Below are 26,154 nucleotides of genomic sequence, written 5' to 3'. Positions count from 1 at the left end.
ACGGGACTTCTGCTGCCCTTAAGGTGCAAGAAAAGAAAATGTGAGCCAGGACGAGTTGGCTGCCTCTAGTTACACTCAGCCATCTATTTCTCAAGCTCAGAAGCGAAACGAAAGGAACAAAGCTCTAATCACAGCACTTAGAGTTCTTCCAACACAGACAAGAAGGAGCAAATGCTACTGTTAAAAGAGCAATAGTACTCATCAGAAAAGTTTCCATCAGCATTTCAGCAAGAGTTAATGCACAGAGGAGCCTACCTGCTTTCAGGGTCCGGGTCATTGTGCATACAGGTGATCGTGGCAGTGGTCCTGGCGCTGTCAGTCTCCTCTTGAACTCCCCACTGGTCCGCATCGCTGACTCTGACGTCCAAGATCTTCACGCCTGGGGCAGTCTTAATTCTGTTGGAGAACCACAGAGATCTCCTTAGTTACAGACCCCATACAAATAAATCCACAGAGGTAAACAGAGGAGATGAAAGAGGAAATATTCCCTCTTGCATTAGTAATAGACTGATACATTGCAACTGCAAGTCAGCCTGCTTCAAAAATAAAACAGGCCCAATTATTTTAAACAGATGAAGTATGAGTTTCATTATACGCAAAGGTGGTTAATTTTCAGCTGGAACAGTGTAGAAAGAAGAATAAGAATGCTTTCTGCTTCAGTGGCACCAGTTTGATACAAATGAAACAGATGTGACTAAGCATAAGTTGATTTAATTTGTTGCGTCTGTCCTGCAGTCTGAGATGGAGGTTCAGAGCACTGTGATATAAAGTAGATCCTCCTGCCTGCAAACCTTTGGGAGTGAGGTGGCTCTTAATATTAGGGGGAATTTGCATGGCAAAAATGTGCTTTGCTGCTCAAAGACCACAGCACGGGAAGAGAAGAGAAGGAATGTGTTAGGATAAACCCTGGACACAGGCTGGAAATAATGATGCCATTGCACTGGGATCTACCACATGGAGTATGCAAAACTTGCTGATGGAAATAGTGTGTTGACATGAAAAACCTTAACTTCCCAAGCACAGGTAGCACTAAAAGCATGCAGTACTTGGTAAACATCACAATTTTTTGCCATTTGCTTGAACAAAAAAAAAAAGTCCACGCTCCAGCGGGGCTCTGCATTAGGAACAGATTGCTAAGGAATAGGAAACAAACTGCTTTTAATAGCAGGAACTTCATTTGTGCAGCTTGACTCCAGAAACAAGCCTGGGATTTCGACAGGAGTGCTGCAAATATGCCTGGAGAACAATTAGGCTGAAAGCAACTGCTATCGTGCCGCGTTCGCCACTACTGTGACTTAATTAATTAAAAGCAAGGCCAAGAGGGACCTCTTAGTTGTATGGTGGAATTAAATGGCAACTGCTGTGACATGAAGCGTTACTTAACAGTGAGTTGTGATGGATTGGCCCCAAAGCCTCGTGGCCAGTCGGCCCTCACTCCACTCGATTAAGAATCTCCTTTAAGTTGCAGCTGAGTTCGTGGTCCGGGATCAAACTCACTTCAGCACTCAGTGGGTGGTCTTTTCCTCTGAGAAGGAATTAATTTGTCCTGCTTTTATGATGCCCGTGTTTCTCCCTGCGAGGCTTTCCTGACGTGATGGACCAAACCCATGCCTGGCGTAACCAAGCTGATGAAAAATGGTTCCTGGAGGGAGAGAATTTCATTTGATATTTTTCTAATTGTTTCCTTCGTGTTTCTCCGCAGACATTCATATCTCCAGACAACACGCCTCAAAGCTTATGTGCCCTTTCCATATCGTTTCCTCTTCTTTTTTTCCATAGGAACATTCATTTATTTTGTAGTAATTACACTGGACCAAATCATTCCTGCGAAACACCTACATAGCTTCATTTCAGACGGGCTTGTAGTTTACATGAGAGAAAGAACCAAGCCTTCAGCAATGGAGCCCATCTTTTTTTCTTTAGACTTAGTCAACTGCACTTCAGGGGGATCAAAAAAAAAAAAAAAAAAGGATGTTATTTTAATTTTCTCTTTCCCAGACAAAATTATATACTTTCAACAAATTTACCTTCCCACTGTCCCCTCACTTTACTAACTTTTTCTTGACAACAAGCTTGGAAAACTCTAACCCAGCTTTCCACCCAAGTCAAGGCCCTGGTGAATAAAAGTTTCATTGAAGGGCAGGAGATGCATGGGGCCAGGACAGCTGGATTACACCACGATTTCAGGATTCATCAGCCTCTTCCCATCTGTCAGAAGCCTGTTACGCCCTCCCACACAGCTCTTGCACTATGGATACCCTCACTCCACAGCACGCTCTGTCTTCTGCTCCACTCTGAGCCTGGTGGGTCTCAACACCCCAGCAGGACATGGTTCAGGAGCAGGCTACAGCCAGGTGGGACCTTTGCACAGCTCCATCCTCCCTCTCCTGGGTCTGAATGCAGCCCATCTGAGCAGCAGCTGAGGTTCTCCCACTGTCCTGCTCACCACTGGGCTCGTCCTTCAGGGCACTGTTCCATAAGAGGAGCTCATTGACTGCGCTTGCAGCCTTCATTCACTGCCTATCCATCTACTGTCTTGCTGGTTTAGCATCAAGTGAACATCACATCCACTGCTTCCCTGCTCTGTTTTCCAAAAACATCTCCAAATGCTGCATTTTAGGAAAATTTCCAGTCTAATCCTTTGCAGTGCGTCTGCTCTAGTGGGCTGAGACAAGATGTCATTTTGCATTTTTGGATATCAGTACAGCCAGAAAGGTTGAAAGAAGATAAAAAAAAAAAAAAAGTGAATTCAGATTCTCGCTTAGGAAAAAGTCAAGAAATTCAAATCGAGCAGCCTACGTATGGAAGGTCGGAGCTACTACTCTTCTGATAAGTGATTCATGTCTTTTAGTCAGCCCCCAAATCCTCTGGCACAAAACTGCTGTGAGAGTTGCTGACTCAGAGCATGGAAAAGAATGGGAAAACCCACTGGGAGTTGACAGGAATTGGAGCAGAGATGGTGAATGGCCAATGCGAGAGGCCAAGGCGTTGGGTGTACTGCCTGCTATGTGCCAGGCTTCAGTGACAAGCTTGGGTGGATTGCTTCTTTTCCTTACACCTCCTTTCCCCATACAAACTGCAGGGAAGTGCTGTTCTTCCATCTCCTAGGGAGCTGCAACAATGCACAGAATGGATTGGAAAAAAAAGAAGTCTGACGTCCTTTAAATTTACCACCTGTATTCACAGTCTGTACCACAAAGGAGGTGACCATTTATTCATGATGCTCTCTTCTTTAGGGCTGGAGGGAGCCCAGGAGAAATGTGACATTCTCAAGCACAGCCTTTCATGACACTTATGACTGTGAGATCTTCAGAAGAGAGAGCTGGTGGGGATGGAAGGGGTAGTGTCAAAGCTATTCAGAAAGGGAATCGATGACAATTACTTCACGAGTGAATCTTGCCCTCCTCTCCACCTATAAATGCAGAATGGAGGAAGCTGCTTTCGAGTTAGATTGCAGAATACATTTGCTATCCCCAGCAGAGCTTTTTCCCACAAGCAGTGTGCCCTCCATCTACTGGGTAATATAAAGCTGGAAACATGATGGACTGAATGGAGTGGGTAAGAGAAGTGTCCCCAGCCTGCCAAGTTGGAACAGCTATTTTAAAATGCAATCCCAGCCTTAAATGTATGCGACCCCATGAATTCAGCGGCTCTCTCATTTAGTACAAGAGGAGGAGAGGGGAAAGTACAAGCAATCACCAGGGCTGGGATGTAACTGAAAGGCTGCAAGAGGGATTTAGGCAGATGAGCACCAGTGAAACAGTGCTGGGACTGCCACTGCCTCCTGGTCAATTAGCTGCAGCATCTGAAAGGTAAACGTGGGCAACACACCCAGCACCCCTCCTAGCAGCAGTAATTGGAAGTAAAATCTCGGTTAAAAGAACTTTAAAATAGAAACAGAAGAGAAAGATGTTTAGGAAATAAAGCAGGAATGTGCTCACAGCAGATGGAATGTGCTCAAAATGATAGGAAAAAGACTTTTCCAGAGCTATTTTAGAAATCCGCTCATCTCTCCCCAGCCCATTACAGGGGAAAACATAATCCGAGTTCAATCCTCTCTCAATAACGTACTAATAATAATGGTTCTGATCATACATTTCCTTTGCAGTTTCCAAGCACTTCTGCATTCAGTCCTTCAACGCTCCTTTTTAGCCCAATTAAAAATAAAATCATCGTCCTTCCCGTACAGGCAATCTAAGCTGTAGGCCAGCTTGGCTAACCCACCCAAAATCATACAGCTTCTGCAGAGCCAGAAAGGCTCCCATCCACCCCAACTCCATGCTCACACATCAGCTAGAAACCCCAACCCATCTTTAACTCCACACACCATGGAGCTGAGTAATTCCAAGCCCTCACAGAGCATTTTACAGATTTGAAGAATCGCACAAACAGCGAGCAATTAGTTCTGAATGAGGTCCCTGGGGAGTTTCTAGTTCAAATACATGTGTTTTAAGATACATTAAGCCAAGCATTATAAATTAAAATAATCACTGAACTCAGACGTAACAGCTGAGAACTTTCAGGAGTGTGGGAGAAACAGGCAACTGCTCCCGTATGGCAGGGACACAAGCAGCCCTACAAAGGGGTAGAGCATATTTTCTGAAGTATTTATCCAAGAATGTTATTTCTTTGTTCTCTTACGTTTTAAAAGACTTGTCACAGCTTTATGTTCAAGCTATTTAACTATCAAATTCTTCTTAAAATAGCAATGCTAGGCCAGCTGTGTTTGTATTAATGTCACAGTGAGTAAAGCTATCAAAGTATTTAAAATGCACATCAAAATACACAAAGATCCTGGAACGAACCAAGCCTTCTTCTAGAGGCCACAAGTATAGGAGCACAAACAATGTGCCTTTTTGTCACATAAGTGAAACAGGCAGCCTGCAAAGCCCAGAGGAGAAGTGTGGGCAGATGTGAAACAGAGGGCATTGCAGTGCACCAAGCAAAAGGAAAACCCCAAAGTGTTAGAATGATGACATCAGGCGGTTGAAAACTTAGCGTGACCCTGGTACAAACCCAGTGACAATATGTACTACCAGTAAAATGAAGTGGGAACTGATGGTGGGACAAAAACCCACCATATCTGGCTTTATCCCTAAAGAGAACTCAACAGAGACGGAAACGACGACATCCTGGGTCAGCTGGAGTGTTACTCAAGATGTTGCCTCTTCATTTCAACCCAGCTGAAACCTACTCCACAGGCCACTCCTTCATTGCCAACCCAATGCATAACTGCTCCAAATTATAACTTATTAAAACAAGACATAGATTCACTGTGCTCTGCCTGTTCTGAGACGCCATCATGGGGCCAAGGTTCCTCGTCACCAACCCACAGAAATGCCTCTCACCTTCACACCACATCAGGAAGTTTGCCTTTTCCTCTCTCCAGGATAACTCAATTTCTCTCAGCGTCTGCTATTTTTATATAACCTTTTGTAGCTGTCTTATTTAACCCCATCAAGCAGTGGGGATGCAGTTGCTAGGAAAGCAGTTATTACTGCTGTATATCAAAATATCTCCATCCAACAGGCGCTCAAGGAATAAAAGTCAATGCCAAAGTACCAGGAAGAGCAAAGTAAGAGAAAATAGCTGTGGTGACCAGTGCAAGGCAAGGCAGGAACAACGCTGACATGGCGGCCAAAAAAGCAGAAAGCCCTGGGGAGGTGGAAGCCCTTTGCAACCTCAGAGAGGACTGATGCTGAAGACTCAGAACGACACAATTACCACTCTTCTAGACAGACACATGAAGCTATCAACCTATTTTTTCAGCCCACGGAATGGATCAAAATGTGCTAGGCATCAGACTCGCTAGCATATTGGATTTTGAATAATGAGAAGAGTAAACAGGGCTTTTCATTTGGATTCTGACAGTAGAGTGCTTTCCACGTGATAAATCAACTGTTAAGAAAGACAAATTAACACAGCCTACCCTTGAAGCATGCTGGCTTGTGATTCAAAGGAAGCTTTTACAGAAGCACAACCAAAATAAGGTGTGACATGACCAACAGCAGGTGGTGCTGGGCAGACCAAAATCCTCCCCCTGCCTTTCAATCGAACTCTACATAGAACTTAGCTAAAAAAGTACTCCAAATTTTCTCCAGAGGTCCCACTTTTCCTAAAAGCTTATAAATATTTTAGGAGAGATTCTCTGCTCTGTTCTAAAGCACCAGAGATCACTGAATTTCACATGGAATTCATGATATCGAAAACATAAATTTCACATCTGAGAAGGTGAGCCAAAGGAGGGATCACTTCTCATGAGTTTGTTCAAAGGGAAAGTGCCTCAGAAACTCTTACTAGATATAAGACTGCATTCATAACATTAGCAAAGAGCACATGAGCATCTCCAAAGCAGTCAAACGTTATCATGTCTTTACACATCCAAAAGGAAAATTCCAAGTTTTTGCCTTTTTTCTTTTAAAGGAAAGAAGGTATTTAGGTATTTTTAAGTGTTATCGTCGCACGGTAGCAGAAAGTCCATTTTTCAGTTTGCTCTCTCTCTTACTCAGGTACATAAAACAACAGTGGAAAGACACTCTAATAGGCTTGAAATTAAAGCTATTAATTTTTATCCTTATTTATTGCTGTCACAAACCAGACCTGTTTATATGGGTTTGCAATGCTGCTATGGGAATCTGAGAGGTTCTGAAGTCTTTCTGCAATACAAAATCAAAACGCTGTCTCCCAGCAATCTCCATTTCTATCAAAATATGTCAGTGGTGGAATGTTTTCCTTCAGGGAGAAAAAGGCTGCCACATACCTGGGCAGGAGATGCTGGGTGCAATCCCTTTGACTCACAGCACTCTATTAGCCATTTAACTCAACTGGCACATTCAAAATGGGAATAAGCATCTTTTCTTGCCTTGGTATAGAAATCCATTCCAGGGGAAAAAAATCAAATGAAATAAAATACTGCAGGTCAAAGAGTTCTGTAGCAATTGCCATTTTCGTAATAAAACTGAAAGCTATAATTTTTATTTTTTTTCAATCCACCTGAAAATATCGTTGGGTCTTTGACACATTGATGACTATAATTGTAGCATAAGCAGATGTGGCTTGAGATTGTGCTGAAAGCTCTTCAGTCCCACAGCCCAGCCCCCTGCCCACACCACGGGGAAGCTTTCCAGGCCTTTTGGCTTGGCTCACCTGGAGGGCAACAAGCACAGAACACCTGCAAAGAAAAACCCAGATCCAACAGCTGCCTGACGCTTTCAGAGCATTCAATAAACACGAACTGAGTATTATTACTATTGATCAGAAGGGAGAGAAGGAACCTTCTCCAAACTCTGATTCTTGTGCTACCGAACAGCCCTTCCTCATTGGTATGCACACCCTGCTCTGAAAGAGGAGCAATGTTTTCCTTTCCTCCACTCAGTTAGCTGAGTTATGATGCAGTGATCGTTATTCAAAGAGCTCAAGAGTGCCTGCTGCCCTGCACCCCTCCGACACCTGCAGGAACTGAATTATGTGCCCTCTCTTCTGCAACACAACAAGCCGTGCCGTCCCTCCTCCGTGGAGAGGAAAAATGCTATAATGGTTTCCTGTAACATAGGGTTGTAGAACAAAAAATCAAAGCCTGCTCAGACTCTTCAACCTTTCTCTGAAAGATCTGATGCACTCCCACTATGTCCTTTACCTTGAAACCAACGCTGTGCTATAATAGATGAAACTATCCCTTCAAGCCTAGAAGCACAGGAGAAAATGCATTATCAAGTCTGAAGGTGTCCGAAGTATTTGAACTTGGGATTCTTGCAATCATGCAGAAACACAGCTTTGAAAACTGTAATGAAAATATCAAAGCAAGTCAGAGGTTTCTTCCTGCAAAGACAAAGATACTTATAGGTTTCCTTTTATTGAAAGGCTCCTTTCAGAAATCAGTGCTGCGGAGATGTTTGCAGCCTGAACAGAGTGCAGTCCTCCTGGGAGACGGCGAATCTTTGTGAAGGGGTCATTTTTCTGCCTCTACAAGTGGGAGGGAAAAAAATAAAAAAAAAATAAAAAAAAAGAAAGAAAAAAAATAAAAGAAAGAGAAGAAAAAAGCCCTGAAGGTCACCGTTTCTGAAAGCACCCAAACAACAATAAAGAAAAAAAACTTCCCATCCCTCTCTCCTTGCAAAACCAGATAATGAGCTCCATAGCCCTGTCTTGGCCAACATGGGATGGGGTTTTCCAGCATTTGAAGTCATTGATCACGGTGGCTAAATTTGGTCACCACCTCAGAGACTCATACATTTCCTATAGGGAACAAATCTATTCAGTACGTACAACTGAAATCAGACTGTGACAGCCAAGCCCCAAGCAGCAGATGCTTGGGAAGCCCACAGCTGCCCACCTGTAGCCCATCTCTACATGCCACAGCACAAACAATGCACCTTTAGGGCACCTATCACCATTTTTTGATTCTTGCTCTGTACTCCAAACCAAAAAGAAAAACAATAAAGGCAGGAAGGTTGTCAGGAGCACTGCCCAGACTGTGGAGAGGAGACAGCGACCTGTGCACAAGGGAGGGGGAAAACAAAGCACTGCAATGAAAATCCATCCGGAATTAAGAAGGCCACGAGAACTCTGCCTGAACTAGTGGTTGTTGTTTTTATTGAATTATTTTATGGCGCTTTATGTTGTTTAATCGAAGAAAGAAAATGGATGCCATAAAATATGCAGAGCTAACTGGGGCTGCAGAGTACATTGCTGAATATTGCTAGTAATGCCATTTCCCCTTTACTGTCAAAAAATGAAAATATTGTTCTTTATATCCCTGTCACACGGAACAGAGGTCCGCCAGCGCTCACGATCAATCTTCCTAGAGTGCACCTTTACCTTGAGCAGCGTGTGCCAGGATGGAGAATAAGCAAAGCTCAGGAAATAATCTCCCTTTCCACAAGATAGAATTCAATTTCCAGTACAGCTCAGACCAGTACTTTTCTTGAAAAGGTGGTACCATAAATTACAGTAAGAAAGCATTTTTCTGCTGCTAGCAAAAATTTTAGTGAGCATTATGATTACGTGGTTTGTACTCCAGGCACCAATGACCACCAAGCAGGCTAATAATGCGTGAATTCTGATGAGAACCAGCCCTCCAGCTGGGATAAGCCATCAAAGCCTTCTTTCCTGCTTTTTTCCCTCTGCGTTCCCTCTTGTAACAATTTTTTTCTACCTGCAGACAACAGCCTTCCAACATTCTCCTAGAGAGCAAGCACTTCCCAAAGAAAGGGGCACCCCAGGCAGCCCTTTGGCCATTGCCCCAACAGCAGAACGAGGCCATGAGGATGCACCCCTGAAGCCACCCAGCCCTGCACTGCTGTCAGGAAGATCTACCAGCCACAACACAAAAGCTGCTTGCCATTTGTGACCGTGATTGATGGTAATGCAAGAAATTAATGGCATTTCACTTGCTCGTCAAAAGAAATTACTCACCCCGCACCAGCAGGATTGGGAAAGGATTATTTAATACCTGCAGCAATTTTTAATTTAAACTTGAGTGTTTGCACAAGAGCAGTCAGGCAGCAGCCTGCTTCAGGATGGATCCAATCATGAAGGAGCACATGGCAGATCTGTTCTGTTTGCCAGCAGGGCTGCGCTGCTCAGCTTTGTCTGCAGACCCCATGCATGCAGGACAGATCCTGCAGCCCGGCTCAGCCCCAGGATCCCTCCTGATGAGAGTCACTCCAGTTTTGGGACAGGTAGCACTCTGTCATCAGCCACCAGGACAAGGGGTTCTGCAGTCCTTCACCAAGAACTCATTCCTACAGGTGGGCTCCAGCACTAAGTGCTGTCCCCGGGAATTTCAGTGACACAAATCACTGATTAAAAAAAAGTCCCTTAAACCTTGAGTATTTCAAAGCATGCACTGTGTTTGCAATAACAAACGCACTAAAAACAGGCTTTTCCCCTGGGGAGTCGGGGGGCACTGAATCAACTGCCAATAAAAAAGGCTTTGATGCTTTTTAACATGTTCAGTGGTTTTCCAGTGAAAAACACTCAGTGAGATACTTTGTCCCACTGAGCATTAAGCACTTACCATCCCTGTTCTCCTTTTGCAATCTCAACTCCCCACCCGTCAGCCATGAATTTGCGATTAATGAGCCTTGTTTAGAGGATGCAAATGCTGAAATAGTTCTGATATACTGGGCTGGAAGCACAGAAAGACGAGCTCATTCAGCGAGGGAATCTGCTGTCCTTGGGGGGAATCCAACCCTCCCAATAAAGGAAACCAGCTGCTCAGCGACTGCAGCAGGGCAGCATGCTGTGCTCTGCCCGGAGGTGCCCAGCCATGCTCTTGCAGCTCGGGATCCAGGACAAAACCATCCCTGTGCATTAAGGATGCCAAACATCTACTTGCAAGTCTGGGGCCGGCCAAAAAATGGCTGTGATTGGAAGGAGGATGGGGTAAGCGTAGTTTCATTCTTAACTACAAAAAACAGGCACAAGCTTCAGGTTTAATATAGCAAAAGACCAACAACCTAGGGCCAAAATAGCTATGACCAGTTACACTTAACCAGCAAAACAGCAGCTGCTCCCCTATTGCTTCTCCCCGTGCTGCTGTTTTCCTGCTTCAAATTGTCTGTTACCTGCCCATCAGTACCGACGTAGAAATACTGGATTGGAGGAGGAGAGGCTTCAGTACTTTTGACCAGTTTATGAAGCACAGCAGGATGGAATGCACTGCTCTGTTGCAGCATTCACTCCCAGACACGTTTCAGGAAGCTGACACTGGACACCAGGAGACTCTGCGCCTCCAAACTGCAAACCAAGCTGGAGCTTTCCAACCAGCCTCCTGCAGAGGAAGGGCTGTCAGTGCCTGTGCCCTGTGCTGTAATTGTTTCCTCCAGCAGTTACTGCACTGCATCCAACACTATCACGGATTCACATGCCAAGGCATTAAAGTGACAATATCTTCTTTGCCAATAATCGCTGACTCAAAACCATACTCTCAATTACTTGCATCGATAGCTTGCGAATACTCAAAGGGAAGCTGCTACTTTACTTTGGTTGAGTTTTCTTTCTAATCCGGTAGCTTGGGTATAAATTACCTGATTTGTTGATGAAAACTTCAAATGACAAAGGCACCATTCACAAATCCACTAACTGCATGGATGTGTTCCTTTGATTTTAAATGGCGTTGAGAATAGCACTCCATTCTTCCTGGTACCGCAGCCTCCCTGACTTGAATCTTCACTGTCAAGCCATCACTCTCAATTAACTTCAGGCCCAAAGACTTCAGGTGTAACACACTGCCTGCTAGCAGAGCAAAGCCTTCAGAAAGTGAGCCTTCAACCCACAGCACAATGCTCATCTGTCCAAAAGACCAACACCGTCCCCCTGAGCTACCAAACACCCTCAGCACTGCTGGTGCAATCAGGCTGTACTTCCTCTTGGGGAGGCTTTGCCTCATTTTCACTCAGGAAAACCCTTTCTTTAGAGATCTTTGCAGGATTTGGCAAAGCAAAGTGGCTAACGTCATGCACGAGGTGCTACAGAGAATAAATTGTGGCATTAAGGGAAGTCAAGGTTCAATTTCCTCACACGCAGCAGGGAGATACGTGCCCTGAGAAAGGCCAGATCTGGGGAATGTAATCAACAGCTGCAGATAAATATAAAATGTAACTGCAAAACGCATTTCTTCGTATTTATTACATCTTTCACATCTACATCAGGCAGATTTCATTCCACAGATTGAGCCTGATCTGAAGTCATTTAGTGGGAGGCTGGTAGCTGAAAAAAAGCCACATTTCTAGAACAATGTAAGTACACTGAATTTAATGGGATTTCCTGCCACTGGTTTTAAGGTGCAGCCTCTTCCATACCCTCCATTTACACTGAGTATGGCACTCAATGTCAGACCACTTTTACACCATCAAGTAAAGCACCGCACAAGGGAAGAAGTGCTCTAGGATTGCCTGAGTTTTCTCCCCACGACCCTCAGGCAAAAGCTGCTGGCAGAGTGCAGTACCAGAAAGCACCAGGAAAAATAAGAAAGAAATGCAGTGATTCAAACCTGAACCAAAAAATGAGACAACAACTTGGCAATCGTGAGAGCATCACTACATCAGCAGCGAGGTCTGCGGGGCTCATCAGGGCTTTCATTACACAGCAAAATGACTGAAAAAAATCTCTGCTCACCCACCAGCACTACAGCAGTTAAGTATTGAGATTTGTTAAGTATTGAGATTTCTTTCTGGAATAAGTGCATATTCATTTTGATTGACATTTCTTCACTTCATACATTCAGATCATGTCAGGAGAAAAGTTGACTGCATTCACAGTGTGGTTCCGATTGAGTTTCTAATAGGTACAGCCATCAGGAGGATGTGTAGGAATAACTTTCAGAACCACTCTCACTTGGTCTTTCAGCACAAGGAGCAGGCAGGATGCGCTGGGACACACGGACAGCCCTCAGTGTCTTCATCCAACCCAAGGGACAGAGCTCATGAGGGACCAGAGGTGGCAGGAAGGCACAGCCAGAGGGAGCAGCCCCCAAACTGGAGCAAAGACACCAAGGAAAACTGGCACAAGAAGAAACTCATCTTAAAGTTTGAGCCCTTGGAGAGCCCCAGCCTTGGGCTGTGCTTCCTGGCGCAAGATAGGCAGCTCCCATTGATCTCAATCACTGCCTAGGAATCAAAAAGCCCCGTGGTTTTCCTCTGCTCATGATCCTTCCTCTGAAGTTTTCTCATTCCCTCAGAAAGACCCTCACGATACAACTTTCAAATATGCCAAGGCTTGTCCAGATGTTCTTCCTTCTCTGCACAGATCTGGGCGACCACGAAATGACCAACCTTCAGCACTCACAACATGGGCACACAGGAGCTCTAGCTACCTCCACCCATTTTAATTTAGACAACGGAGAAGGAAAAAAAAAAACAGGGCTCTTCAAACTTAAAACCAACTAGATTCAATAAAATATTTAAAATTGCCCTGCCTGTTAGAGCAGCAGCATCTGCAAAGAGACTGCAAACGTTGCCATTGTTTTGCAACACGGTTACCTACAGCTGGAGGCCCCGGGATGCCATTTCAATCAGAAATGTTCCATTCCAAATGCATTTGGCAGTTTGTTCGTCGTGAGAAGTGCTTCTCAAGGCAGGAACTTTCAGAAAGCTGCGAGGAGCGGAACGCAGGTGGCTTTTCTTAAAGCCTGGGTCAAAACACAATTTCTCAGGTTGCTGTAAACATTCTCGTTTAAAAATAAATAAGTAAGCAAATAAAAAAGGAAAGGTGCTGTGCCATGCCTTCTGCACTGCTATTAGGAAGCCAAGAGGCTCCCGCTACACCAGACAAAGCCTTCAGTCAGTCCCACAGAATATTCACAAGACAGAATGAAAAGAACAGTGGGAGGAATTGGCTTAAAAGTGCATTCATTGTACTTTCCTTTGCTATAAATGTAATAATAGGTAACAGCTCCTTGCAGCGGTGAACAGACAATGCCATTAACTCTTTTCTTGCTCCAGCATTCCAACCAGTTACACCCACTCTAAGTGCTAATATCCATCGCATACTACAGGACAGATCTTGAGGTCCTCACTCAAACCCTTCCTTAGATGATTTCCTAGGATGATTTTTGCATGATGCTTTCATATTTTTCCACAATGTCACTCAAAAGCCTGAAGGCACAGAAGCCCTGCAGGAATTAATGAAAAGTACCTGCACATTTGTACCAGGAACCAATCCCCGAAAGAAAGAAAAAGGAGAGTGGAAATAAACCTGGAGGATGCATTAGCAGGAGCAATTCTGAGCAACTTCCCATTTAAAGCACGTATGGGATAAATTCATCTTAAGCATCGCTTCAAAGGGAATGGCCCATAATCGAAATAAATCACCACTGATTTGGCTGGAGGTTTGTGCCCCAGGGGCAGGCAGGCTCTGCAGCCGCAGCCACGGGCAGCGCCAAACCCTCAGCTGTGCTGGTGCCACCAGAAAATGCTGCAATGGGATTCAGGCCAGATTTGCTTATCGGCTCTGAACCATGAGGCCAGCCGGCAGTATGTGCTGAACAGTGCTTTTTTTCAGGATGTCATCTTTCTATTTATGTTACCTAATTCTTCTCGTCCAACTCCCCGTGGCAAACCAACAGTTGAAATCACACAGTATAAGCTAATAGGGTTATGTAAGTGTCCATTTGCTGCACATATGCTCTCCCCCCTAAGGCGAGCGATCACCATGACGGTCTGCAAGAAGAGGCACACCTTCCATTCCTGATGCGTAAGCACGTGCATGTTGTGCCCCTTTTGGAGGGAGAGGTGTGGGTGGCTGAGCACAGAGACACCTGAAAGCACTGACAGGCAGAGGGAAACCCAAAGGAGAGATGTCCCCGGGTCAGGCACCTCCTGCCTCGTGTCTGCCCGAGATACAGAGCTGCACCGAAACAAGGCAGCTCCACACACAGCAGCTCTCCGTGCAGCACAGGACAGGCACAGCCCTCCTGCCCAGCCCAGCTCCTGGTAGTGCCTGCACAAGAGATTCTCTGCCTTCATGCTTGTCAGTCTCCACAAAGCCAGACTTGCTTTTCCAGCTAATCCTACAATCACAGAATCATTACGGCTGGAAGACACCTTTAAGATCATCCAGTCCAACCATCAGCACTATGCCACCTCTTTCCTCCCCTTCTGGTTTTCTCAGCATCATTCTCCAACTCTGCTTCTACAACATAAAGGCAAAATAATTTACACAAACAACTAAACTGTTTCAAAGCAAATTGTGTGCATGGACACAGATACTTCCTTAGTTTCAAATGCATTTGCCTTTGTCTACTTAGAGCTCCACATAAAAATACTCATCTCTGTAATGTCTGAATTCCTGCACCCTTCACTCCAAGGTGCACAGAAATGGCGTAGGCCCTACTTTGAAAACTACATCCCTTGCTTTCTGGAACCTCTGAAAACACGCCTAGAAAATATAAGGCCTTGCAACATAAAATTTTAAGTATACATTTTGCTTATTTGCAGATTCACTTTTTTTTTGTTGTTTTCTATTTTTTACCATTCCATTTCATCTCTAGTTCTGGAATGACCCCTTTCTAGATACAGTCTGAACTTTTTTCCAGAGTGGTCCAAGCACGTAACCCAGTGGAGGTGGGGGCTTTGCCCACTTGCACGTACACCTGCTGTCTGTACATCTTCCCCTTCACACCTCCCAAGACTGCCGCCGCTCCCTCCTTGGCAGTTTGCAGGGTGCAGATGCTCCAAGCACACAGATAGCAGTGCCATTCCCAAACTGGCTGCTCCCTGTGGTTTTCTGGCCAAATCCATTAATCAGGCCTGATCCGGGGAGCCCGTGTGTGCATGTACTGTGAAATCCCCTCACAGGGCACTGTCTTACACCAAAACACACTGCCCTTTGCCAAGCTCCCCCACGGCACAGCAGCAGACAGCACCAGCATGCAGCCATTTGCCACACATATGCTCCATGTGCTCTCCAGAGCCCTCTGCTTGTCTGCTGGACTGAAGGGAAGGGACAGTTTCATAGAATCATACAAAAGACCACTAAGATTATCCGACCAGCAACCCGTTATCACCAGGCCCACACTGATTCACACTGCTCATCCTCTTCCATACTGAACACGTCATCCGGGGAGGAGGCTCTTCCCAGGGCACAGCATCACCAAAAATCACTCCAAAATATTAGTGTTTGAATCTAAGTTTATGTGGCATATCCCCAGGACACATGAAATTCAGAATCCGGCATTTCCAGCTGCTGTTTCTTATTGCATTTACCTCCTGCCAGCAGACAGTCTTTACTGAGCCTAACAAAAATGATTCGAGCCAGTGTCAGGCTCCAACATCACACAATAAGAACAAGCAATCGCAGCACACAAGGAATGTGTCATTTTCTTCATCTTTTCTTGAATAGTAAAACAGAAGCACAGGAAAAGCAAGGAAATCATTCAAGATCACACCAAAATAGCACCAAAATCCCCCACCACAGGACAGGCTACATACTTGTAGTAACATAAATATATATATGCCACTGCACGTCACACAAAAGCTCATTCAAACCAAAAATTTATCACTTGCTTCGGACTCCAGCCAGGTGACAGCACATACATCACAGAGCTGTCAACAATCTGCTAATCTTGGCTGTGAAATGTAGGATAAGAAGCTTAAAAATACACTGCTTCTCCAGAAGCCATAAATTTTGCTGGCTCTCTCTTACATACCACTGGGTAATAGGTCTGCTCCAGACATTTCACTCCCATCCACTGCAGTTAAACACTTCCTTTTTAAAAGCCTGTTTAGGGAATGGCAATCAGACAAAATAGTACAAAATAGCAGAAATCAGACATACATGAACAGATAAGTAACAGAGACCCTCTTTCACTCCTTTGCTGAGAAGAATTACCAACTTGCACCTTTCTGGAGGCAGAGCCCCATCAGTGCAGGTTCAAGCAGTCACTTCAGTGTTTGTTCATGGCATCTCACATTGGGCACATGTTGAGGAGAGCCTAAAGAAAATGCAAGCCTGTGTACAGGTCAAGTTACGATACTTTCCAGTCAGCAAGCAAACCAATGACTACATTACCCTGGCTTAGCTTAAATGCTATCCCTCCAGCTGCACAAGTCAGCATTCAACCCACCATTCTTTGTGCAAACCCACTTCTCTGAATGAATTTCTCTTCCAGCAAATGGCTCGGTGTGTACCTGCCATTCTTCATTTCTGACTCTGGCCACAAACTTCAATTTCTCTCCACAGCACTTAAACAGCACATAATTACAACTAATTATCGATCACTGAGGAATTACTAGTTGACAAATCCAATTTTCACACTGTTATCAAGCATGACGGCAGACCAGAGAGGGTCAGGGTACCTGCAGGTCTGTACACAGAATGGGACCAACGCTGTTACCACAACCATTCTTTAACCCAACGTTGGCCCCTGAAGATCATTACGTTTAGGGACCTATCATGTAAGACACCATAAAGCTGTAGGAAGTGACAGCTCTCACCCCAGCAAGTTTTACAAGCCTAGAACAACCCAAGCCTTCAACACCTGTAAATATATTCAATTTGGCTGCGTTGATACCACCCCTGAATTCCATTTCATGCAAGCTGGCTGGCAGAGATGCTCAGAAACAGCTCATTTTGGGGAAAAACACCCCTCGGTTTTCCTCAAAGCAGATTTCAAATTTGCACACTGCAGTGCACCTGCTGAGCCCCAGCAATGGATGCACCATGGAGGGCAGAGCACTGCACAAGGCTCAGGCGGCCCCTGCCCAGCCCACACGTGAGCTGCAGTCACCATCAGCCACAAGTGGGTTGGCTCTAGGACTCGGGGACTGCGCAAAGGGGATCTGAGGGGAAAAAAAAAAAAAAGCATTCCAAGAAAGTCCAAGGGAACAATACAAGGAGCCAGTCGCCAGGCTGAAATGGAGCAACTTGTTTTAATAAAAAGTCGCCTGATGGATTTTTTTTCCCCCCAGCTGTATTTCAGTGGAGTTATTCGCATAATTCAAGTAGACACAAATTCCAGTGAGACAATATCCGTGCTCTCATAAGCCCAGTGGCAGCCCTTCCAACATGACATACAACCAAGGATAGGGAAAGTCCATTTCCCGTGGTTCACACAAATTGGTTTATTATTAGAGCTCATCCAGCACCATTATTTTCTGACAGAAAATGTGTTTTTCACAGAATTGAAACTCAACGCATTTTTTCTTGCAAATGCTTAACTTTTCTTTTGGGAAAAAACACATTTTGTTTCATGTCTGGTTAACATTAAGATACATTTCCCTTTCTCTTCAGTTCCAAAAGAAGCACAGCACAATTTGGAAAACGCGGCTCTAAACCTCCCTGGCTCCTCAAGCACTGAGCTGAGCATGAGTCTCACGTACCTTACTGAGGGCTCCATTCTTACACCAGACTCAATTCTGCTCTGTTTCCAGTCTATGAAAGCGAAACATGATTTTATTAAATGAAGCCCTTAGGACTCTGTCACCCTGAACATTAACTACATTTTCATTGTCTTGCAAGTTCACAAAGAAAGCTGCCCTGCAGCAAGACAAACTCATTCCCAGCTTCTTAACCTATAGAAAGAAAAAAAAAAAAAAGGTTGCATGTATTTAAATTCTGGCTACATTGATTCCCTGGGACAGGACTGCCTACATCAAGTCTTGCCCAAGAGGAATCCATCCCCCCCCCAGCTCTTTGGCTTTTTGCTCCAGATGCCATCAAACCTGCTCTGCTCTCTTCCAGCCTCCACACAACTCCAAGGCCATGCAGCCCTCTCAAAATCACACCCAGAGGTAATGGAGAGGATCCAGGTAGGCACTGAGAGACACAGGCAGGCAGAGCCCCCAGTGATGAATGGAGCCATTCCCACTATGGGGCAGCGCAGGGGGTGTGCATGGGATGGCAGCTCCCTGCCCAAACTCACCACCCAACTCTGGATGTTCTTTTGGCCATTCAGAATTGATCTTCCCTGGTGAGAGAGCTACAGGAAAGAGCAGGAATGGCACTCAGCCCCTTGGCCCTTCTTTAAAGACAGCAGAGTTTAGGGGTAGAGGTGCTACCGCCTTCCTACTTTTGGAAAGCATCTCATTCTTGAGAAGGACCTCTGGATCACAAGCGATAAAAATAGCAATTTGTAAAACGAAAGCAATGACTGACTCTTCTTGTAAAAACACTGCGAGACATCACAGACAAAATAACATTACATAAATAGGCCAGGCATTAGAGCCACGATCACCGACAGCAGCACGGGGCGCACAGCACTTTAGCAAAGGAAGTGAAAAATAGCGAATGCGATTTAAGAGACAGACAGAATCTCCACTGGCAAGTTGTAATTACTGCCACTGAAACCCAGCCAGGATCCTGTTTGACTGCCTCTGGGCTTGTGAAATGCAACCCAGAATCTTTAAATGACCAAATAATTGAGACCCGGGCTTCGTGTCGCTGGTGAGATGCTGCCATCCACCTGGCCCTGCAGGACACAGCGCCAGTGCTAAGACAGAGGAGGAACAACGCTGGTGATTTCAGAAGTCTCTGACCAGATATTGACCTGAACCAGTTCTGCTCTGCGTGGTCGTTTTTCTTCCCCAGGCAGTACAGCTGCAGGTTTCTTTCAATCATTCCTCAACTTCAACAACCTGTAGGCACCCAACATCTATGCAAAGGACATCATTCATCCATTTGATGTTCCCAGAATGCAGAGATATCTACCCAATTTCCTAAGAAACATTAATATTGCAGTATGGCTTTCTCAGCCCAGATCATGAAGGCTGAATCAAGCTCTCCTGACGTTTTATGACAAGGTGATTAATAATACCAAGAGAAAGAATGAAATGATACCAGATTATAAACTATTGTAAATCTTTCAGTCATCCTGGGAATAATGAATGTACATTTCTTAGGAGAGCAGTACAGGTTTAAACAGAATCCTTTTAGTTTTCTTGTCAATCAAAATGCTATTTATATAATAGCAGAAACAGACAATGAACTCGTCTAATCTTAAAATGAAGGTGCAGCATATTGAAGGCAAGGGTTACCAGTGCTTTAACTTTTTTTTCCCATTAAAAATGGGAACAAAAAAAAAAAACATCCTAGGCTGTAAGCTCCAAAGTCACTGAAGAAAATATTCCACCATTGCCAGCATTTCTGGTCAGGACCCACAACAAGAAGTTCAGACCTCACACCAACCAAACTCAATCCAACTTGGAAAGCCTGAGCTCACATGGCCTATTTTTCATTTTTTTTTCCCCAAACACTTGAGTTAAAGTTTAAGAGTACGGTCAAAACTGAAGCAGCCCAAGCATCCACTGGACCGCGATGCCCCACGCTACCTTGGCATGGGTTATGGTGTCAAGCAAAAAGCAAACGCAAGCTCTTTGTGAGCACTTCCACAGATGCCACTGACCTGTAGTCCCCACCTGGGACAAGGATTGTGCCTTGTTCTGCTTCTGGCCGCGCAGGGGACCTCTGCTCTCCAACCCCTTGTAGGCTGTCCTAGACATTACCTCTATACAATAATTAATAAATAATGCTGAACTTGAGCTCATGCAACTCATACGAAGCACAGTCTTCCAAAGAGAAATGAATAATGCATGTAGAAGAGATTCATTTGGTGGGGAAAAAAAAACTAACTTCAGTTTGAAATAAAGCCCTGGTTGCCTTGGCAAAGAGGATTTAATTGCTGTAATCACTACATCTCCCATAAGGTCGCTTTGAGAGAGTCCACAGTGCTCTATTCATTCTGTGCCTGCTCCATAGCAAATGAAGGATACTGGTCCCAGGAGCATCGGTCAAATACTTCTGAAAATGCTTACGTTATTTTTAAAGGGCTATTAGCTTTGGTAAATGAGTCAAAAGTCATCTTAGTTGGAGAGGACAGGTACTTACACCAAATTATGGAGATAACAGCAGGAAATGCCATAATTAAGATGGTACTACCAGTGAAAGTGTGTGTCATTAAGATCAGGACCCAAAACGTGACCGTTCCCTATCTGACACCCCAGGGCCCCCACTGCCCCCAGCACATCTCACAGCACTTATCAGGTTCACAGCACCAAAGCACTGCCACACACGTGTGCCTTGAACATCTCCAAATCCACATTCAAACAGTTTTACTGGCACAAACCCTAGGCAACTCCATGGAAGTTAATTAAATCAACCCCCCTTTTCTGCTCATAAGAGAGAAGACTCTGGCCAGGCAAATTAAATTAGAGATGGGACAGAGCCAAACTCCCAGACCCAAAGCAACCCAAATCTCACAATGCACTTGGGTCCCGGTCCAGGTTCTCACAGTCTGCTCCCACTTCTCCCTCACCCTCTGCCTCCTCCCAGGATGGGACAAGCCTTTCAGGCTGCCCCCAAGCACCACTCAGTGCATTTTATCACCATCTTCCACTGGGGATCTGTACCAAAGCGCTCATACGTGTGCTTCCTGTGGCACATTTCTTGCCCAGACTCTGATTAACTTAAGCAGAAGCCCCTGAACAAGGCTCCATCTACCCCTCACTTGTCCTTCTCTTCCTTTCCCACTTGCTGTCTTCTTGAAGCAGCGCAATTAGAGATGGCGATTGAATGAAAACACATTTGACTCCTTCATTAATCCCACAAAAGCTTGGGCCACACAGAGAGAAAAAAGCAACCGAGAAAGTCTGCTTGCCAGGAAAATGAAAACAAAATAAAAAGAGAGAGGGAAGCAGGGAGGGGAAGGTATATATTTTGTATGGACATTCTTCTCTTACGTCAAACGAAGCACTGCTCTGCACAGGGTGCTGATACACAGCCTCCATGAGCTTGAGAAATAGCTGCAGGTGCCAGCCCTGCTCACTGCACCATAGAATGGCACATCATTTGTCACTGCTTCCTTCTCCTGCAGCTCCTCAGATTCACCTGAGATCCAATAACTTTGTTAATACGATTGCTTTCATACACTGGTCAAGTACAGCATCCAAGCACACATGGCTACTCGCTGAAGCAGAACAAGCCACACACTGAGCACAGGTCCCTGCTCTGCTTTTTGCAAAACCAGATTTTCTCATGAGTTCCTTATGGCCATAAATTGCAAAGGGAATACGGAATGTATCTTCCAAACCAGGAAGATACACCAACCATTTTCTTGCAATACTACATCTCCTGTCTTCCCCCAACCTTCCCTCTGCAAGGCCACCAAAAACTTATGGGGAAACACAGGGATAAAAGCAATGCTGTTGCAACTGCAGGAACACAAAGAGACTGAGATCAGCTGCTGGCCCCAAGCAATACCTCACTGCTTTGTGTGATTGCACTCGGACAAAACAACAGCAAGGCACAGTCCGAAACACTCATCTCAGGAAGAAAGCAAATTTCAAAGTATGCACATTTTTAATCCATTTAATACTATTCATTACACATGAGAAGCAACTGCAGCAACGACTGAACACTGTTGTGCCTGAGTTGTTACAACAAGCCTGTGATTTACTGCACTGCCAGCTAATGAAGAGCCCTACAATGCCCCCCTTGTCAGGCAGCACAAAGCTGAGACCCGCGGCAGATTGTCCCAGACAAAGACCCCCACCCTGTGCTCCCTTTCAAGGGCTCATGCAGTGGGACAGCATCCTTGGCTGGAAGCAATCACTCCAAGACAGCAACCTGTTCTGACCTGTGTTCTCAACATGAGTATACAAGGTGCAAAAAATATCATCAAAATAAATAAAAGCAGATGAAGATAATGTTGATCTTGTCAGGCTCTCAAGTTCTGCAATCCAGATGCTCCTCTCCCAGTGCTGACCTCTGTCCACCCGCGCTCAGCTCCCGGCGCGTGGTCACAGTTGGGATGGGCTGATGGTTGGACTGGATGATCCTAGAGCTCTTTTCCAACTCTAATGATTCTATGGAAACCTGCCCTGGCACCAGCCCCAGGCAGCCCCGCATACCCACCTGTAGCTCTGCACCCTGGGGAGAAGATGCCCACTGCATTGGCTGACTCAAAACCCAACATAAATGACATATATTTTCCTTTCTGCTTTATGGTTCAGAATACAAGATACAGCAAATCCATTTACACAATGTTACCACATCCCTCAGTGCTCATAAACTCAGATGGGCTGATGAATGAGATAGCTGTGCTGCTGGCAGGGCTGAATGCAGTGCATGGGGTCTTTCCAACGCACTGCGAGGCGCTGCCCCATTCCAGCTGCATTCAGCATCCATCCACCCCTTGTCATAAGCACGGAACATCCTCCATGAATCACAAGTTATTCATCTTCTTAGTGAAAAAAAACCACCCTAGTGAAGCACATCCAGAGGCTAAATATTGCCAGTTAAGAAATCAGGTTAATGTCCCCAACTCCTAGGAACGGTTCCCTTCTTTCACAGGAGAAAAAAGCATCGCTCAGCCAGGGCTGCTGTACTGGAAGGAGCACCTCTATTCAGACACGGCCATCCAGCTGCAGTGATGACCCCAGCTGCAGTGCAGGGCTGCTGCTCCCCACAAAATCCCTGTGAGGAGCGACTGTGGGCAGGCAAATGCTGCAGCAGGCAGCTCATTTATAGGTAAAATCGCACCAAACTGCTTTATTGGCTGTGGTCTTACAGGTCTTTAAGGATTCGCTCAGTCATTAAGTCACTGTCAGTTATTTGGTGGCTTTTAAGCTTTTAGGACTGTTTGAGCTGTAGGAAGGAGCTAATTTATTTTTAGCACCTGTAGCTGCTTTCAAGACAGTAAAAGGGGCACAGATTCTCCTCTCTAGGTGCCTGGGGCAGAAAAGGTTATCTCAAAGCATGAGGAAAGGAGAGAGGCTGGGGCCTTTGCACTTCAGCCAACACCAGTTCCAGTCCAACTACGTTATGCAGTGCCCCAGTGAAACGTACAACTCCATCCCATCCCATCACAAACACCATCGATTAAGATGCTTAGAGCACTGCCAGGCTTTCATCAGCTGAAGTTTCTTCTTCTGAAACAAACGCCTGTCTCAGAAATCAGAAAAGCAAAAGAATGGTTCAACCCTCTCACATTTATGGAAATGGTTTATCCGAGCTAAAAAATCCCAGTGACAGGTCCCAGGCTTCACAGGAGGGCCCTGAAAGGACGTCATTCCATTTTCTATCTGGGGATGAAAAGAAAACAAAACAAAACAGTGGGAGCAAGACAGTCTCTATATCTAATGAGGCAAGCTATCTGGGAAAAGGTAGTGTGAATTCAGCTTTGAGGAGTGAAGGGGCTGAGTTAAGACTGCACAGATACTTCTGGCACTTCCAGACTTGCAGTGCTCAGTCTTTTTAATTAATATCGAGCACTGGTGTTTCATATTTTACATTTAGTACAGCATGCATGTAGACAGAAGAGAGAAATAATCACTTCCAACATTCATTCTGGGTTTATTAACGCCTTTAAGTAAAAAACAAATATTCCCAAGTCGCCGGTAATGCCTTAATTCCGTAATTATTTCTAAGTCTGAATTAGCATTTCTGATTAGTTCCTGGAGTATGTTTTTCTCCTTCTCACCACTTTTGCTTCTGCTGAATTTTTGTCCTGAAGAGATGCTTCAGTTAATCATTTATTCCTCTCGCCAGCAATAACCCTGCCCTGCATCCCCCCCCCAGAACAGCTTGCTCAGGGCAGCAAGAGCCGTGCAGAGCCCACTCCTCTCACTGCACTCCCCACAGTCTGCACTCTCATTTTTCTGTGCATCCCCAGATCTAAAACCTTTTGTTTTCTTTCCCTTGTTTGCTCTCGGCAGCTATTGGCAGGAGACATCCTCTTAATGATCTTTTTCTGGCCTTCTAGACGACTGTTCAGACTTCTACGGATCTTTCATTATTAACACGGAAGCCTTGTAAGTCAGTTTTAATGGCCTGTGCAATTTTTATCCCTTAGCAGGAGACATAACCTCCTCCATATGGATATATGTTTATTAATATAAATCCTTAATATCATCTTTCCTAGGGAGAATAATCAGCGAAAGCCAACTGGCGTGTATTACACCTTGTAGCGGTTCACCCCAAAATCAAAAAGTCATCTTAGCCCTGCAAGACGTGGAGCACAGCAGAGAGGATAATCCTTCTCCCTCGGGTTGCCAAGGCACCGACGACAGCCAGCTCTCTCTGCAGCCCCGATCCCCTCCAGACGGAGGGCCGCAGCCGCTTTCATTTCTCTGCCGTGGGATTCATTACCTGGTTTCAGTCCCTTCCTATTATTCCTGGAATATCTCCAGTCTCCGTGTCTATTCTGACCGGGGATGAAAGAAGGATGGGCCGTTCGCGTTGGGGACGTGTAACGAATGCCAACAAACCCACTTTTTTGTCTGCAACCCGACAAATTGCTGCGAGTGCTCAGCCCTCATTACTGGAACATCCTTGCGGACGGTTTAAGAAGGGAGACTTGGGAAACAGGACAAAACTCCGCCATCCATTTACAAAGAGTGCCCTGGTTTCTTTCCTACAGCTGTGCTGCAATTGCCCATTTTTTCCTTTAGATGCTGTATAAAACGACTCTCATCTTTTCCTCTAAATGTACTTTTGAGTCTCAAGTTGGAGTTAAATAATGCCACATCTCTCCTTTTTACCATTCTCTCATGTGTTTCATGGGACTTCTTTCGTTTAGCAATTAGCTGCTGTCGACCCTTCTTTCATGGCCATTTCCAGCTTCCCCTGCTCACTATGTGACAGCCACGTTCATCAGTAAATGAGATATTCCTGTGCATGGAAAGACAGAAAGTGCCCACAAATTGGTGACGAATGTGTGTCCAGTCCGGCAGGATTCTCAAAGCTATGCTTCATCTTTTCATCTTTGCTTTTTTCAAACAAGGCATCTCATTAAAAAGTTTACTCACAGTAACTTAGTGCATTTTGCCTATCTTTACTGTCATACCACGCTCAGTAGCAGCCCGCCTCACATAATGGCCACAATTTATGCTCACAGATGGCAAATTTTACAGTACGGACCAGAGCAAGGCCACAAATTAATCTCCAGTGTCACAAGAATTTCAGTGTACACACATACAGATCATCTGTCAACAAGGGGAGCAATATGACTGTCAGACACAGCAAAAGCATGACATCCATACTTAACCTCCAAATTCTGCCCCTTGACATATTTCAGCCCTTCAATTACACCCAGCAACACTGTCTAGATTGCAGAATAAAAAGAAATTCCCTCGGGCACAACCCACAGCTCTAACTTTATCTTAAATTCCAGTTATTGAATGAAAACAAATGAAAAAACTTAGCTTAAGTTGAACAAAACCAGTGAGGGGTGTGGAAGGGAGCTTCATGCACACCCTGCAGCACCCATCCCCTGTCCAGCAACACCAACAGAAGGATGGGGGTTAACAACTGAGCAGAGTGCTGGACCAGGAAAGTGCTCCCACTTGCTCTCCAGTTTCCCACTTTAATGAAGAGCCTGCAATTTTCCTCCGAAACGAGGAAGAATTGGCTCTTTTAAGAGAACAGTTTTGCTAGAGCAAAATGCAACACCAAATTCAATACTGCACAACGCAGCATGAAACTGTGAGGAGATGCATAAAATTGAGCAGATCTGTTCTTTCGCAGAGTGCCAGAGCCGTGCAGAGGATGACGTAATTTTGATCCATCATCTCCTACGAGCCAGGCTGCAATTTCCTCCACTCCACTTATAACAGATATGATTAAAAACAATCAGTTATATTAGGCAAAAAACACTTTTCCCAAGGCAAACATTTACTTCAGTGTATCTTTTCCTCTGTAACACACAGAAATCCGATG

At 45.0% G+C, this 26,154-nt stretch overlaps 1 protein-coding gene across 1 annotated transcript in view; it reads right to left on the bottom strand.

Moving 5' to 3' along the window:
• TMEM132B (transmembrane protein 132B) overlaps window positions 1-26,154 on the bottom strand; it is a 182,019-nt gene that overhangs the window by 105,480 nt on the left and 50,385 nt on the right. The window contains exon 5 of the mRNA XM_042829097.1: window positions 256-396. Within this exon, the coding sequence (XP_042685031.1) occupies window positions 256-396 (141 nt within the window). The remainder of the gene's footprint in view (window positions 1-255; window positions 397-26,154) is intronic.

Source organism: Centrocercus urophasianus, unplaced genomic scaffold (assembly GCF_019232065.1).
Source record: "Centrocercus urophasianus isolate 14NV4802_14NV808 unplaced genomic scaffold, USGS_Curo_1.0 seq_30, whole genome shotgun sequence".
Taxonomy (NCBI): domain Eukaryota; kingdom Metazoa; phylum Chordata; class Aves; order Galliformes; family Phasianidae; genus Centrocercus; species Centrocercus urophasianus.
This window is presented reverse-complemented; position numbering and strand designations above follow the sequence as displayed.